The sequence below is a fragment of the Chiloscyllium plagiosum genome, chromosome 48 (assembly GCF_004010195.1).
Source record: "Chiloscyllium plagiosum isolate BGI_BamShark_2017 chromosome 48, ASM401019v2, whole genome shotgun sequence".
Classification (NCBI taxonomy): domain Eukaryota; kingdom Metazoa; phylum Chordata; class Chondrichthyes; order Orectolobiformes; family Hemiscylliidae; genus Chiloscyllium; species Chiloscyllium plagiosum.
This window is the reverse complement of record NC_057757.1, coordinates 4,668,518-4,685,836: the sequence shown is the minus strand read 5'-3', so window position 1 is coordinate 4,685,836 and position 17,319 is coordinate 4,668,518. Positions and strand designations below refer to the sequence as shown.

Here is a 17,319-nt window from a genome sequence, read left to right as displayed (position 1 = left end):
GAGGGTTTGAGGGTGTGAGAGGGGGAGTGAGGGCTTGAGGGAGTGAGCGAGAGTGAGTGAGGGAGTGAAGGAGGGAGTGAGCGAGGGTGAGTGAGGCTGTGAGGGGGAGTGAGGGTTTAAGGGAGTGTGCGAGGGTGAGGGTTTGAGGGAATGACCTTTTGGGACTGTGTACACAAAGCTGACAGTTCTTTCTAAGAGCCAGCACAGGTGTTGCTGGGCAGAGTGGCCTCAGACTGTACGGCGTTCCTGTGACTGTAGAAACCTCTAACTATCACGGGGAACAAAGTGAGGTAGCTGCTGTGTTCTTCAACCACAATTGGCTGGGCTTACAGTTATGAAGAAACTGAAAATGTCACGGGGAGATTACCAGGAAAGGAAATATTCCAAGTGCTTTCCCTGTCACAGCCCAGTGCTGTGCTCAACACAAAGGCAGATAAAAAAAAAACACTCTGTGTAAATCCTCACAAATTCAAAACGTCAAGGCTGTTAGTGGCTGAACTGACGTGCACAGAAGCTACGCAGATAATTCACAGTTGTGGGAGACTTTCATCTAGTTGGCAACACTTCCCTTGGACGCACATCAAAGAGAATGCCTACCTCTCCTCCGCCACTTCCGAGTTAGTGGGAGTCTCAGCTGTGAGAAAACAGGTCAAACAAAACAAAAAGTCTGCTGCTCACAGAGTTACAACCCCTGCGTCAACAATTCATCCAGTTGAACAGCTCAGAGACTGACGTAGTTGCTTCCTAAAAGACAATCAGAAATAGGAACAGCCCGCAGGCTGTTCAGCCCCTCGAGCGTGCTTCCCCATTCAATAGGACCATGGCTGATCTGACATTCCTCACATCCACATTCCTACCTTTCCCCGTAACCCTTGATCAAGAATCTAACTACCTCAACCTTCAATGTACAGTTACAAACCATACGACACCAGGTTATAGTCCAACCTGGAAGCACTAGCTTTCAGAGTGCCGTTCCTTCTTCAGGTAGCTACCTGTGGAGCAGCTACCTGATAAAGGAGCAGCGCTAAAAAAGCTAGTGCTTCCAAATTAACCTGTTGGGCTATAACCCTGTTGGTGTCGTGTGGTTTTTAGCTTAGTCCACCCCAGTCCAACACCAGCTCCTCAAAATCTTAAACAGACACAAGGACTCTGCCCCCACAGCTCTCTGTGGCAAGAAGCTCCAAATACTCAGAGCAGAAATTCCTCCTCATTTGAGTGATACAGAGGAGCTGAACAGTCTGGGGCTGTTTTCCCTGGAGCGTCGGAGGCTGAGGGGTGACCTTATAGAGGTTTATAAAATTATGAGGGGCACTGATAGGATAAACAGACAAGGTCTTTTCCCTGGGATTGGGGAGTCCAGAACTGATATAAAAGGGACCGGAGGGACAACTTTTTCACGCAGAGGGTGGTACGTGTATGGAATGAGTTACCAGAGGAAGTGGTGGAGGCTGGTACAATTGCAACATTTAAGAGGCATTTGGATGGGTATATGAATAGGAAGGGTTTGGAGGGATATGGGCCAGGTGCTGGCAGGTGAGACTAGATTGTGTTGGGATATCTGGTCGGCATGGACGAGGTGGACCGAAGGGTCTGTTTCTGTGCTGTACGACTCTAACTCAGTCTTGAATTAGCTCCCCTCGATTCTGACAGGGTGCCCTTGGGTCCTAGACTCCCCCACAGGGGAAACGTCCTCTCAGCATTGACTCTTAGGTATGCAAAATGTTTCTATGAGATCAGCCTCTCATCCTTCTAGACTCCAGGGAGCACGGGCCCAATCTGTTTCGCCTTTCCTCACAAAATGGGGATCCCGGGAATCCTCCATCCCAGGGATCATCCGAGTGAATCTTCTCTGAACTGCCTCCAACGATCGAATATTTTCCTATTCTGTGCCCAAGGCAGAAGCAAACAAACAGGGAGCGAAGGTTTCAATCGAGTGGAGACAGGGAAGGTGGAACAGTTGACTGCGAGCAAGAGGGCTTCCTGTCTCACACGATCAGCAGGAAAACCCACAGGGGTGTGCAGAAGAAATCGCCTCACCCAGAGAGGGTAGGGAATATAGGACTCGCCACCACAGAGCAACACATAGCAGACACACGGGAGATGTGACAGGAGCAGATGGAGGTTTAGAGAAGAGGGTTATGATGATATGGGAAGGAGGAAGAAGGATGGGAAGAGGACCGAGAGGAATGTAAATGCTCGAACGGACTAGACAGGCCAAATGGCCTTTTTCCAAGCCAGGTATTGTGTGTGGTCCTCATCACTTCTTTGACACAAAGGACAAGTCGGACTAGAAAAGTACTGGGATTTGGGCTGCTCCCAGTCCAAAGATATGCAGGTTAGAGTGGATTGGCTGTGCTAAATTATCATATAGTGCCCAGGGATGTGCAGGTTAGGGTGGATTGGCCGTGCTAAATTGTCCCATAGTGCCCAGGGATGTGCAGGTTAGGGTGAATTGGTTATGCTAAATTATCCCATAGTGCCCTGGGATATGCAGGTTAGGGTGGATTGGCTGTGCTAAAAATTGACCCAGGTGAGGGTGCACTGGCAATGGGAAATGCAGCATTGTAGAGATACGGTAGGGGGTTGGTTCTGAGTGGGATGCTCTTTGGAGGGTCAGTGTGGACTCGATGGGCCAAATGGTCTGCTCTCACACTGTCTGGATTCTATGATTCATTGAGGTGGGAGAGCTGGACTTCCTCTCCTTGAAGAGGGAGAATAAGGAAAGGGGTCACACGATGGAATACTCTACATTGTCCCCATCAAACACTCCCAGGGACAACATGGCATTAGCTACAGAGTAAAGCTCCCTCTACATTGTCCCCCCATCAAACACTCCCAGGGACAGCATGGGGTTAGCTACAGAGTAAAGCTTCTCTACACTGACCCATCAAACACTCCCAGGACAGGGACAGCATGGGGTTAGGTAGAGTAAAGCTTCTGCTACACTGTCCCCCATCAAACACTACCAGGACAGGACAGCACAAGATTGCTTTTAGATTAGATTAGATTCCCTACAGTGTGGAAACCGGCCCTTCGGCCCAACAAATCCACACCAACCCTCTGAAGAGTTACTCGCCCCCCCCATGACTAATGCACCCAACACTATGGGCAATTTAGCATAGTCAATTGACCCGACTTGCACATCTTTTAAACTGTGGGAGGAAACCAGAGCACCCAGAGAAAACCCACGCAGACACGGGGAGAATGTGCAGACAGACAGTCGCCTGAGGCTGGAATCGAACCTGGGACCCTGGCGCTGTGAAGCAGCAGTGCTATCCACTGAGCCACCGTGCCAAGGTTAGATACTGAGTAAAGCTCACTCTACACTGTCCCCCATCAAACACTCCCAGGACAGGGACAGCACAGGGTTGCTCTATTGCCCCAGTCCCAGGAATAAGCTGATAGTCTGCATTATGGGCTCAGTTTTCCCACAAACCTCCATCTCAGAGGCGAATGCGGTTTTCCATTGAGCTGAGCCAAGCTCATTGGCAAAACTACAAGTCCAGGTCTTGTGGCTAAATGTTTGCAGAAGTAGGAGCAGCCAGCTAAGTAATCCTCATTTCCAAATGGACCCCGAGCAGGAAGTAATAAATTCAGAGTTGTTACAAATGCCATCTCTGATCCTGACTTGTTGCCAAACACGACACTGCCTTCCTGGATGTCAATCAGAGCCATTCTAAGGACACCACATCTGTGAAACATTGACACAAGGAGTTTTCCAAGAAATGACAAGTTTATATCGTAGTCTTAGTAACAGAAACTAAACAAAGTTACTGCTGAACAGCAACAATGTTAAACTTCAGCACTGCTCAACTTTATAAGAGTAAATCTCCCTCTACACTGATCCCCCATCAAACACTCCCTGGGACAAGGACTGCACAGGGTTAGATACAGAGTAAAGCTCCCTCTACACTGTCCCCCCCATCAAACACTCCTAGGACAGGGACAGCACGGGATTAGATATAGAATAAAGCTTCCTCTGCACTATCCCTATTAAACACACCCACAACCGGGACAGCACAGGGTTAGAAACTGAGGAAAGCTCCTTCTACACTGTCCCCATTCAGCAGAGGGGTGGATTTGCAGATACACAGCTCTTATAAAGTTGAGCAGTGCTGAAGTTTAACATTGTTGCTGGATTTTACACAAGAGCTGTGTTCCCTGTGATTAAGGTCAGGGAATGGGACGGCCCTGAACAGACCAGCTCAAAGTCAGGGAAATCTGTCCCAATGTCAGAGAAAGGGAGTGTCATCCATAAACATAGAATTGCTAGGGTGGAAGCAGGCCATTCAGCCCATCGAGTCCACACCAGGCCTCCAAAGAGCATCCCATCTAGACCCACCCCCTAATTCTAGTAACCCGACATTTCCCATGGCTAACCCACCCAGCCTATACATCCCTGGACACAATGGGACACTTTAGCACGGCCAATCACCCCTAACCTGCACATCCCTGGGCACAATGGGACAATTTAGCACGGCCAATCCACCCTAACCTGCACATCCCAGCGCACTATGGGACAATTTAGCACAGCCAATCCATCCTAACCTGCACATCCCTGTACACTATGGGACAATTCAGCACGGCCAATCCATCCTAACCTGCACATCCCTGGACACTATGGGACAATTGAGCACGGCCAATCCATCCTAACCTGCACATCCCAGGGCACTATGGGACAATTTAGCATGGCCAATACACCCTAACCTGCACATCTTTGGACTGTGGGAGGAAACCTGAGCATCCTGAGGCAACCCACACAGCACAGGGAGAATGTGCATTCTCCACACCAAGGCTGGGATCGAACCCGGGTCCCTGGCGCCGTGAGGCAGCAGCAGTAATCCTCCAATGTGCCCTCGAGCCCAGTGCAGAATAAAACCAACACCAGTAGAAACACATGCATTAGAATCGTCCTAATTCAGCAAAGCCACCAGGAATATCAGTGCTGTGGACGAACTTCCAGGATGGAATGTGGTAGGGGGGTGGGGGAGAGACATCTGTCTCTATGACCAGTGCGGATGTACCCAAGCACAATGTGTCTCTAACCCTAGCCTTCGCCATCACACTGACCTCAACCATTTTCTCCAGGGGCAATTTGGAATGGGCCATAAATGATGGCTCATGTATCGGCTTTCTCAACCTCCCAGAATGCAGCAAAGTTCTCTTACCTTGCAATTCGGGCTTGACTTCTTAAACACCCTGAAACAGAGAATTGAACACCCATTAGAGTACTTGGAAAGAGCATCGACAAGATAAAACACTGCACAGAAACGTACGGGAGAAATCACTTCTCAATTCCCCTCCCCAAAGCGTGTCTGCCTTCCCACCTCAGAGACAGACTCACATGTCTTACAGAGGAAGGAATAGGCCATTTGCTCCATCGATCTTAGCCTGCCATTCAACAGGGATGCTCTTTATTTCAATGCTGTCCTCCTGCTCTCTCCCCATATCATGTGCACGAGAATTTCCTCCAACCTTTTGCCCCTGAAATGCCCTCAGCAGCCTTCAGAGGTAGAGGATTTAGCCGGTTGACCGGGTGAAGAAATGTTTCCTTGTCTCAGTTCAAAACAGTCAACTGCGTAACTTGAGGTGATGACCCCAATGTTCCTCCATCCTGTTCACATCCATTACCAGAACGTTGAGCAGACTAAAAATAACCACAGAACATAAGGCGTCGGAGCAGAACTAGGCCATTCGGCCCATCGGCTCCACCATTCAATCATGGCTGGTATGGTTCTCAAACTCCATTCTTCCACTTTCTCCCCATAACCCTTGACCGCGCCCCTCCCAACTAATAGGGAACTTCTCTCTCTCTCGATCTTAAAGATACTCAATGACTTGACCTCCACAACCCTCTGTGTCTATGAGTTCCACAGAGTCCCCACCCTCTGGCTGAAGAAATTCCTCTCCATCTCAGTCCATCCCTTCACCCTGAGGCTGTGCTCTCGGGCCCGAGGATCTCCAGCCGGTGGAGACCCCTTTTCCACGTCCACTCTATCCAGGCCTCTCGGTATTCTGTACGTTTCAATCACATCCCACCTACCCCCCATCCTTCTGAGCCCCATCCGATACAGAGCCAGAATCCTCCACCACTCTTCATATAACAAACCCTTCCTTCCTGGGATTTTTTGTGTATATCTCCTGTTTTAAATAAACTAACACACAAAGTTAACCAATGACCGATGAACAAGCGAAAGTTCGACTACTATCATTAATATGATACAACTTCCTTCTACTGAGGGGTCACTGTATGGTTTAGGGAGGGGGTGGCACGGTGGTAATGTGTCTGGGTTATTAACTCTGAGCCACAGTTGTGGGGAATTCAAGTTCCACCCTGACATTCGAATAAATAAAAATAAACTGGAATTAAAAAGTTAGTGGAGTGCCAGCTACAGTCAATCATTGCAAAACCCAAATGGTTCACTCGTGCAAGCTGACAGAAGGTTATAAAGTAATAAGGGATATAGATAGGTGTCTTTTCCTGAAGATGGGGCAGTTTCAAGACTAGGGGGGTACATTTTAAAGGTGAGAGGAGAGAGATTTAAAAAAGACACAAGGGGCAAATTTTCTTTTTTTTTTAAACACAGAGGATGGTTCGTGTGTGGAATGAACGTCCTGAGGAAGTAGTGGATGAGGGTACTGCGTTTAAAAGACATTTGGATAAGTCCCCAAATAGGAAAGGTTTGGAGGGATATGGGTCAGGAGCAGGCAAGTGGGAATGGTTTAGTTTGGGATTATGTTCGGCACGAACTGGTTGGACCGAACCTTGTTTCCGTGTTGTGTGACTCTATGCCCTTCTCCCCAGTCTATGACTCTAATGCAGTTGGATCTTAATTGCCCCCCACTGGGCAATTAGGGATGGGCAATTAGGGATGGGCAGAAGGGCTGGCCCACTCAGCGACGCCCACATCTGTGAATGAATTTTCCAAGAAAAGCAACTTTATTTCTCACCTGTCGGGGGGGGGGGGGTTACTAAGGACGCCTAGTTGACAGTGTGGGAACAGCAGTGAGGTAACAGAGAGGCGATCTGAGGGGGAGGGGGGGGGGGGGGGGTCAGGAGACAGTGTTGCGAAGTGAGCAAAGTTTATTGGTATCTTCACTGCAGCGAGCTGCTGCTCAAGTTCTTACAAGCACGGAGCATTATGTATGAGCTGTGTCCGGAGTCACGGCCAAGTGCACAGCCTGTGATCTTGCCTGCCAAGACAAACACGCTCCACCCCATCATTCAGCAGGTAGTACAACCCTGCAGAGAGCAGCTCTGAGAGATCTGCCAAGCAGGGTGTGCCTTCCCACTTCAGCGCCCACTGGCTGGACCTCCCGCTTGTACACAAAGGCCATTTGGCCCATCCACTCTGCGCCAGTCCTTCAAGCATCCAGCCCCCTTCCCACCGCCTTCACCACTACCCCTCTCCTCCCAGCCCTGACGACGAGTGACCTGACTTGAACTGTTTTTCTCTCTCTCTCTCCACAGACCCTGGTGAGTTTCTCCAGCAACCTGCGACCCTGTTCCAGATCTCCAGCGTCCGCAATTCTTCTGGTTTATTTTATTCCTCCTTAAGTCTTTCTTCCTGCTGCGTTTGACCTGTTCAACTTTAACAGGACCAGACGGGGTAGACGCAGGAAGGATGTTCCTGAAGCCCACAACCAGGGGGGTCACAGTCTAAGGATACAGGGTAGGCCCTTTAGGACAGAGAGGAGGGGATTCTTGTTGACTGGGAAGTCTAGGACCAGTGTCTTGGACACTAGTCTTCATCCAACTCAATGTACTCCATGCAATATCCAGAAATGGCTGGAGGCAGACAGCACAGTAAATGCTTGGGGAAGAGGCCCTGACAAATATTCCAACAATACAACGCATCTTGTAGGCGGTACACGCTGCTGTGACTCTGCATCACTGATGACGGGAGTGAACGTTAGTGGATTGAGTTGGGGAGGGTGGGGAAGGTGTATTTCTTTGATCCTTTTGGCTCCAGAAACTCCATCTGACCCCCTTCATGGAAACAATGCCCTGGCCTCAACCACTTTCTGGGGCAGAGAATTCCACAGGCTCCCTGGGTGAAGACACCTCTTCTTGGCTCGGTGTCTGGTATCCTTAGACTGTGAGCCCCTGGTTCTGACTGAATGAATGAGCTTTATTGTCACATATACTCACATGAATACACTGAAACCTTCACAGTGCCAGCTTAGGAGCAAGGGGACCTAGGTGCAGATTCTGGAGCACAAATTCTTATGAAAAAAAAAATGGAAAAACAAAGAAATATAAAGTCCAGCATTGCAGACCTCCAAAGTACAAAAACACAGTAATAAATGAGAAAAATAAAGAAATAAGAAGTTTAGTATAATTTTTTTTAAAAAAAGAGATTTTAAAACAAAAGTGGAATAAGTCCATTTTGTGACTTTGGACTCAGGGAATCCCAGTCTAACGATACAGGTTAGGCCCTTTTAGGACTGAGACGAGGGGGATTCCTGTTGATTAGGCAGTGAGGAACCAGGGGGTCACAGTCTAAGGATACAGGTTATGCCCTTTAGGACCAAGACGAGTGGACTCCTGTTAACTAGGCAGTCAGGAACCAGGAGATCCCAGTCTAAGGATACAGGTTAGGCCCTTTAGGACCAAGACGAGGGGGATTCCTGTTGATTAGGCAGGTGAGATGACTCTTCATCAGAGCCTATGAACAATGGTGTTTCCAACATAAACTGGAAAGAACACATGGTCGCACTGGAGTTGGGGCGGGGGGGTGGGGTGGTTCTAGAGAGGACACGGTGACAGACTCCCTTGCCCTGTAGAAGAAAGGAATTATTCCAGTGAGGAAGGAGGCTCAGGGGGTGCTGCTGCAGTAGAGAATGTGGTGTGGATCTCGCCGTTCCTCATGGCTGCACCCTGGCGTGAGGCATCCTGGCCTCGGACTAGGCTGCTTTGGCGATAGCGTTGAAGATAAGATTGGTCCAGGCCTGGGATTCCAATGATGGGCTTGGGACTCCTTTTGGTGGTGGCTTGGCTCTCCTTTCGGTAGCTTTGGTGTTAGTCTGCGACTCCATGAGGCTTTCTTTCAGTACTGTGGGGGTCCAGCTTAGGATTCCAACAGGGGCAGAGGGGAGTCGGGTCTTCGAGTCTAAAGTCACGAAATTGACTTATTCCTCTTCTTTAAAAAAAATTTTTTTTTTTTTAAATTGTACTATCGTGGAAAGAATTTATTCTAAACTTTTTATTTTTCTCATTTATTACTGTGATTTTGTACTTTTGCAGGTCTGTAATGCTGGACTTTATATTTCTTTGTTTTTCCATTTTTTTTCATAAGAATTTATGGTCTAGAATCTGCACCAAGGTACATTTGCTGCTAAATTGGCGCTGAAATTGGCGACTTGTAAACTTTTCAGTGTATTCATGTGAGTAAATGTGACAATAAAGCTCATTCATTCAGTCAGAACCAGGGGCTCACAGTCTAAGGATACCAGACACAGAGCCAAGAGGAGATGTCTTCACCCAGGGAGCCTGTGGAATTCTCTGCCACAGAAAGTGGTTGAAACCATGGCATTATTTTCAAGAAGGCGTCAGATGGTGGTGTTAGGGTTGAGGGGATCAAAGAGTATGGGGGAGAAAGTGGGAACAGGAAACTGAGTTGGATGACCAGCCTATGATCCTGTTGAATGGTGGAGCAGGCTCGAAGGGCCAAATGGCCTCCTCCTGTCCCTACTTCCTATGGTTCTACAATGTTTGATTACCGCTTGCCCACCCCGCCAACTCAACCCACAAACATTCACTCCCTCCACCAGCGATGCAGAGTAGCAGCAGCATGTACCACCTACAGGATGCATTGTACTGTTGGATTATCGTCAGGGGCCCCATTTAGCCTTTATTGCAGAGTCTATCTCCAGCCATTTCTGGATATCGCATGGAGCACAGAGTTGGGTGAAGGCTCGCGTCCAAGACACTGGAGGAGACAGAGATGGACCATTCAGCTGTTATGGACCAGATTAGAAGAGAAAATGAGGTCTGCAGATGCTGGAGATCAGAGATGGAAATGTGTTGCTGGAGAAGCGCAGCAGGTCAGGCAGCATCTAGGGAACAGGAGAATCGACGTTTCGGGCATTAGCCCTTCTTCAGGACACATTTTCATCTCATGGACCAGATTAGACCACTCCCCCCCCAAAATATTTTAAGAGGGGCACCTAGACCCTAACCCTTTCTTATTTTAAAGGTAGATGTGATGTGGATGTTTCAGGTGGGAAGCAGCCAGTCAAACCACTCAGCTTTAAGCAAAGCAGAATTTATTTAAACACTACATTGAAACACAAAAGGAAGGAAAGCGGAAGTTAGAGTAATATTACTATTGGAAAACTTAACTGGCCTGATACTGTATTGGAACGGTTACTTGGTAATAGTTACTGTAACGGTCCACAAACACACCCCTTGGCAAAAGGATAAATTCAAACAGGTTCTTACAGGCAGGAGGGACCAACACCCAGAGAGAGATTTCAGAGAAATCAGTTACTGAAGCTTGCAGCTCTTCTGCACTCACACTTTGTGTTACTACAGCTAAAAACAAGCTAGAGGAAAATAACCTAACCTGGAAGAACCGCCCATTCCCCGTCCATAGTTTCGTGTTCAACCCAAGACTTTTCGGCACCTCTGCCTTTACAACCCCTCTTCAGAAAAAAAAGCCCAAGTACAAAATAACCTTTTTAAAAGCAACACCATCAAAACACTACGCTTGTGACTGAAGATTACCACGTGTACTTCGAGCCTTGCGTTGTGTGTTGGGTCTTACCCCCAATGGTGAGGAGGGGTGGGGGGGCATTCTGGTAGAACGTCCTCCTCCCCTCACCAGCCTGGCTCAGCTTGGGGTCAGTGGGTCCTCACCACCCTGGGGAGTACATGGACCCAGAAACAGACCCACCTCGCCAGTCCACTCGGGTTCAGTGATTGTCACCGTTGGAATGTTAGTGTATCCAATCGGGGCAGAGAGGAAATTAAAATGTTCCGACGAGATCCCGGGAGGAGGCAGGCGGTGGATAGATGCAGAAAATTCAGCAAACTTAGAGCCGAAGGTGTTTACGGGGGTCGAACACGAGGCTTTGCAAGACCACCCCCTCACTCCCTGCGCCATGTGTGTCAGGAAGCTGAATGTTGGCCATCAGTCGGGGGGGGGGGGGGGGGACTGGAAGGAAACTCTACACCTCAAAGTTAGAAAAAAAACAAAACAACACTATTCAAGGTTTCACCACTCGTTTCTTCTTTAGCGATTATTTCTGTCTGTCTCTCTCTCACAGTCTCTGTCTGCCCATCTCTTTCTCTCTCTCACACACTCTCCGTATGCCTGTCTCTCAGTCTGTCTCTCTCTCTGTCTCGTCTGCCCATCTCTCTCTCACACACACACACACACAGTCTCGGTCTGTCCGTCTCTCAGTCTCGGTCTGTCCGTCTCTCAGTCTCGGTCTGTCCGTCTCTCAGTCTCGGTCTGTCCGTCTCTCAGTCTCTCTCTCTCTCACACACTCTCATCCTCCCCTCCTCGCAAGAGGGGTCCATTCTGAAAATCACATCCGTGCCAACTCTGAGCATTTCGACTGGTCTCCAATCGCCTGCCCTTTTCCCTGCTCCCTTGCCCTAATTCCTGTTTCTGTGCACCCCATCTCCCCAAGCTATTTTTATCCAGGTATCCCAAATATCTTGCTTAAGCCACATTTCCAGGCAGTTCAAGTGTTCGCTCTGTGAAAAGCTTCTTTTCTTTTTGAGTACTTGCTGCTTTTGTGAACCACTTTGAAATCTCTGCCCCACTGTTTGCATCCCTTTTACGAGGGGTAATGGTTTTGCCAGAGCCCTCATGATTTTGGAAACCACTGTTGGAGCTCCACTCAGCCTCCATGAACAACCCCAATTTCCTCAATCTATCCTCATCAGTGACGTTCTCATCTCTGGAACCGTTCATGTCAATCACTTGTGCACACTCTGATGTGTTCCCATCCCCTCCCACATAGTGAGGTGCCCTCAATGCCACACAATACTCGATCTGAGGTCTAACCAGTATCATAGACTCTTCAGCACGGAAACAGACCCAACCACTCCGTGCTGACCATCATCCCAAACTAATCTAATCCCACCTGCCAGCACTTGGCCCACATCTCTCCAAACATTTCCTACTCAGGTACTTATCCAAATGTCTTTTAAACATGGTAACTTTACCCAAATCCACCACTTCCTCTGAAAGTTCATTCCACACACGATCCACCCTCTGTGTAAAGAAAAAATGCCCTTCATGTCCTTTTTAAATCTTTCTCCGACCTTAGAAATATACCCACCCACCTCCAAGTTTTGAAATCCCCCACCCTTGGGAAAAGATACCTGCCAATTACCTTACTTATAGGCCTCATGTGTTTATAAGTCTCTGCAAAGTCACCTTTCAACCTCCTCTGTTCCAGTGAAAATGTTCCAGCCCCTCCTTGTAGGTCAAACCCTCCACACTCAGCAACATCCTGGTCAATCTCTTCTGAACCCTCTCCAGTATAATAATATCCTCCCTGTAACAGGGCAACCAGAACCAGCCTCACCAATATCCCGTTCGGACTCAACATTACATCCTATATCGGCTCATCATACCTTCTCTGCTCTTGGACTCAGTGGCCCCCTTAATGAAGTTCAGGATACCACACGCTTCATTAACCTTCTCTCTCTACCCATACTGCCACCTTTCATGATGTATACACCCAGATCTCTCTGCTCCTTCACCCCCTTTAGAGTATGGCCCTTCATTTTATCCCATCTTCCCATATTCTTCAGAGCAAAGTCCACCAGCTCACACTGCTCCACGCTGAATTGCGTCTGTCCCCTCCACCGAATTGGTCAATGCCTTTTTTGATGTTCCACACAGTTCTCCTCATATTGTAGGGTTCTCCCAAGGTTTGCAGACATTAAAACTGCCCCTGCAGCCCAAGGTCTGGATCACACTTATCAGGATAAGGTAGAGGCTCAACACTGACTCCTAGTGGATGTCCTGGGGCAGACCGTCCTCTGGCCCAAACCTAAAATACATTAACCAATACCCGCTGCTTCCTGCTCCTCAGCCAGTTTTGCACCCAGCTGTCCAGTGTCTCCCTCTTTCTGACACAAGCTGTAAACCTTGCTCACATGTCTGTTCAGGTGGCACGGTGTCAAGTGCCTTTTGGAAGTTTGACCATGTTCACCAGGCTTTTTGCTTCATCTTCATATCTCAGCTCTGCAGCACTAAGTGCGCCACCTCTAGCCTCCTTCCCATCACTCCAGCCCCAGCTTGCTTCACTTGCTGCTGGGCCTCCTATTGACTGGGTCGCTAAGCTCAGGAATCAGGGTGGGGAGGGGGCTCAGTGAGATCCGGGTACAATGTTCTCCCCTCCTAGTGTCAGAGAGGGTTTCCTCTGGTTGCTCCGGATTCTTCCCACAATCTGAAGATGTGCAGGTTAGGGTGGAATGGCCATGCTCAATTGTCCCATAGTGCCCAGGGATGTGCAGGTTAGGGTGGAATGGCCGTGCTCAATTGTCCCATAATGCCCAGGGATGTGTGGGTTAACCATAGGGAAATGCAGGGTTACAGGGATAGGGCGGGATGCTCTTCAGAGGGTCAGCGTGAACTCGATGGGCTGAATGGCCTGCTCCAACACTGCAGGGGATTCGATTATATAATCGGACAGTGATGTAGATTCAAGGGGTGGACTGGGCCAATGCAGTTCGTCGTTTGTAAAAACGCACATCAGCAGCGGAAGTGCCAAGCCTCTTGAGAGCCCTGTACAACTGAGACAAAACCTCCTTGTTCTTGCACTCCAAGCCCACCATCGAGCTAACGGAGGGAGGAATTTCGATTTCAAAGTAACAGCCATTTTCGCTGGGTGCACGGCCCTGAGTAAACCTTCCTGAGCGAGCGACCAATTTTCTTTTTAAAAACAGGCAGGAATTACAACATGGATATACTTTTAACCACAAGTGAAATGGGAAGGACAGAAATAACTCGCAACAGTTGCCATCACGTCCAAACCTGCTTTTTCAGCCTCAAACTTCCACACAGGAAACAAACATCGGGAGAAGGGAATCGATGTCAAATGTGGGCAACGTTACCCGCTCTCCCGCCAACAGCATTGCCATCATTGCTGTTCATGGTCAACCTATTGAGAGCTCAGTGCTGCTGCTACCCATACAGCCACCCCATGATGACAGCTCAGCAGCCCTTTTCCCTGTCAAATGAAAGAGCTCTTTCTGTGAACTCAACTCGTCTTGGCGCTGGTTGGCCCTGACATGATGCTTTCACTGATCTGGCAATGCTCACACGATCAAACGTGTCGTCAGAAACCGCGCGTGGATACTGAAGGATCTGACGGAGATTATGCACAAACATCGCATCCCTCAGGCCATTTGAGTCTGGGCCACCACGCAAAGGATTAGCTTACAACACAGCCACCGGTCGAGAGTCATGCTTCAAGAGAACCAAGCTAAGATGGAAGTCGGAGAACTTCATTACCTCAGCACGCCTCGCGATCGTGAATACATCACGTCTCTTAAAGGCGTACTCATCGCAACACGGTGGGGGGTTAATTTCCCAACCACAAAGGCTTTTTGCTACTCCAAACACAAGTGGTGCGGTACAGAGGGATCCGGCTATCCTTGTACACAAACTCCATGGCAAATGAGATGTTGGCGTTTCCAGCAAGGCTGTTGGGGGGTGGGTTTGGAACGTGAAAGTGGGGAAGGCATGTTGGAACTGTACAGGGAGCTGGAGAGACGGTAGCTGGAGTATGGTGTAGAGATTCTGTTGCCTCACTTCAGGAGGCCATGGGAAGCCATTCACAAAAGTTCGAAGAAGTCAACTCCTGCAGTAAGGAGTTGTCTCCCAAAGAAAGGATGAGAACGGGGAGCCTGCGGAACTGCCCACCCCAGAATGGGATGAGGGGTAGCAGCCAAAACAATAAATGTTTCCAAGAAGGCGTTAGATACAGTTCTTGAGAAAGGACATACTGGCACTGGAGGGGGCGCAGAGGCGGCTCACTGGGTCGATTCCGGAGTTGAGGGGGTTAGCTTATGAGGAGAGATTGACTAGACTGGGATTATACTCACTGGAATCAGAAGAATGAGGGGAGAAACATATCTATTCACGTCCTCCCGGTGTCTGCGTGTGTTTCCTCCGGGTGCTCCGGTTTCCTCCCACAGTCCAAAGATGTGCAGGGCCAGGTGAATTGGCCATGCTAAATTGCCCGTTGTGTTAGGTAAGGGGTAAATGTAGGGGTAGGGGTATGGGTGGGTTCGCTTCGGCGGGTCGGTGTGGACTTGTTGGGCCGAAGGACCTGTTTCCACACTGTAATGTAATGTAATCTAATCTAATCTAATCTAATAATTCCATAAGACAGAAGCAGGGAGGTTGTTTCTACTGCTGGGTGAAACTGAAATGAGAGGGCATAGCCTCAGAATGAGGGGGAGCAGATTTGGGACGGAGTTGAGGAGGAACTTGTTCACCCAAAGGGTTGTGAAACTGTGGAAATCCCTGCCCAGGGAAGCTGCTGAGGCTAGCTCGTTGCATGTTGATAGATAGATTTTGGAACAGTAAAGGAATTAAGGGTTAGGGCGAGTGAGCGGGTGAATGGTGCCGAGTCCACAAGAAAAGGTCAGCCATGGTTTTATTGAATGGTGGAGCAGGCTGGAGAGACAAGGTGGCCTCCTCCTGCTCCTAGTTCTTGCATTATGTTCGTAGGGTTAAAGGGATCAAAGGGTATGCGGGGAGAGAGCAGGAAAAGTAAACTGAGTTGGATAATCAGCCATGATCCTATTGAATGGTAGAGCTGGCTTGAAGGGCTGAATGGCCTACTCCTGCTTCTATCTTCTATATTTCTAATCATTGCCGGGGTCAACCCCCAGAGAGAAAAAAACCTGAGACTATTTTCTGTCAGTGTCAATTGTCTTGGTTTTTCCTGCCTTGAGGTACAGGGGGCTATATATTGTGACAATATTACTTCTTTAAGAGGTGAATTTTGTCTAGTTTTTTTTTTGAAGAGAGGTTTTAAGATAGAAGGACCGAATTGTCCAATTGAATCTGATAAGGTAAGCAGCTTTTGAGGCCTTGGGGTTTTAATTTAAAGTTTGAACAATAGAAGCATCCTGACCGGGTGGGCTCAAGCTCCCACAGAACCAGGATGTTTAGTTTCAGTTCCTCGGTAGCAGTTGCTGGGATCTTGAAGCTGGCGTTTGGAAGCTGCAACTCATTGCTCCCTGCTACTCTCTCTCTCTCACAGACAGGGAGTTCTCTCTTGATTTTTTTCCCCCCTCCTGGACTGGAGAGAGTTGCCTGTGAGATAATCTATTTTACTGAATTTGCCTTTGCCAAGGGTGCGTTTATGGGATGTTACTATTATTGGAACAGTTGTTGTTTAGTAGCTAAATGATCTATTATTCTGTGACGTTTTCCAGTCGAGTTAAGATAATCTAAATTCTTCTTCTATTTATTATATTTAACTATAGTGTTTTAATAAATTGCTCGGCTGAAGGCCCTGTCTCCACACTGTAGGGGAATCTAATCTAAATCTAATCAATGAGTAGTTTGACCAATTCAATTGCATTTGGAATGCAATTAGGATCTAGTCAATCTTCTGAATGTATTTTTAGGGGGTTTGGTTTGGTCTATAACTTTACTTTTTTTTTTAAAATCAGCTGTTCGACTGGGTGGGGCAGTCAGCAGGAAGTTGACGTCCTGCGATAACCATCAAGCAAAGCCAGCAAGCCTCTTTCACCTCTAAAATAGAGGGCATGTCACTTTCGGAAGCACGTTCATAACCCACAAAGTAGAACGTGCATTTACATAGCACCCTGAACAAGCTCAGCTTTGCCTTAAGGCATTTTACAGCCAACAAAAGCACCTCGATAGCATGTTGCTGTGGTCACGCAGGAAACTAGGCGGCCCACTTGCCGACACATCCATTGTTGGTGGGACTCGGTCAACAAGAAATGGGAGTGATCCCTGTATTATCCCACCTGCACTGGTGGCGAGAGTCAGAAGGATCATTATTCGCAACTGGTGAGGAGCAAGTCTCCCAGCTTGAAATGTCACGATGTTGCCTTATACATCAGAAGGAAAAGAGCAGTAGATAAAGGGATCTCCAGAAAAGCAGAAGAACTCTCAATTCAGTTCAGTCCACAGTGTACTTCCGAAAACTCAACCTGGCAACGTCCAATCGTTTTATCTTTCAATATCAGCAAGTCATACTTGACCAGGAAGAGATAACATCCTCTTTGGGAGTCGGCAGAGACAGACAGAGAGACAGACACAGAGAGAGACAGACAGAGAGACAGACACAGAGAGAGACAGACAG

The 17,319-nt window shown here is 48.4% G+C and overlaps 1 protein-coding gene across 1 annotated transcript in view; it reads right to left on the bottom strand.

The window, feature by feature from the left end:
* Window positions 1–17,319, bottom strand: part of LOC122544389 (arrestin red cell-like) — an 85,054-nt gene that overhangs the window by 14,000 nt on the left and 53,735 nt on the right. The window contains exon 2 of the mRNA XM_043683635.1: window positions 5,169–5,199. Coding sequence (XP_043539570.1) covers window positions 5,169–5,199 — 31 coding nt within the window. The remainder of the gene's footprint in view (window positions 1–5,168; window positions 5,200–17,319) is intronic.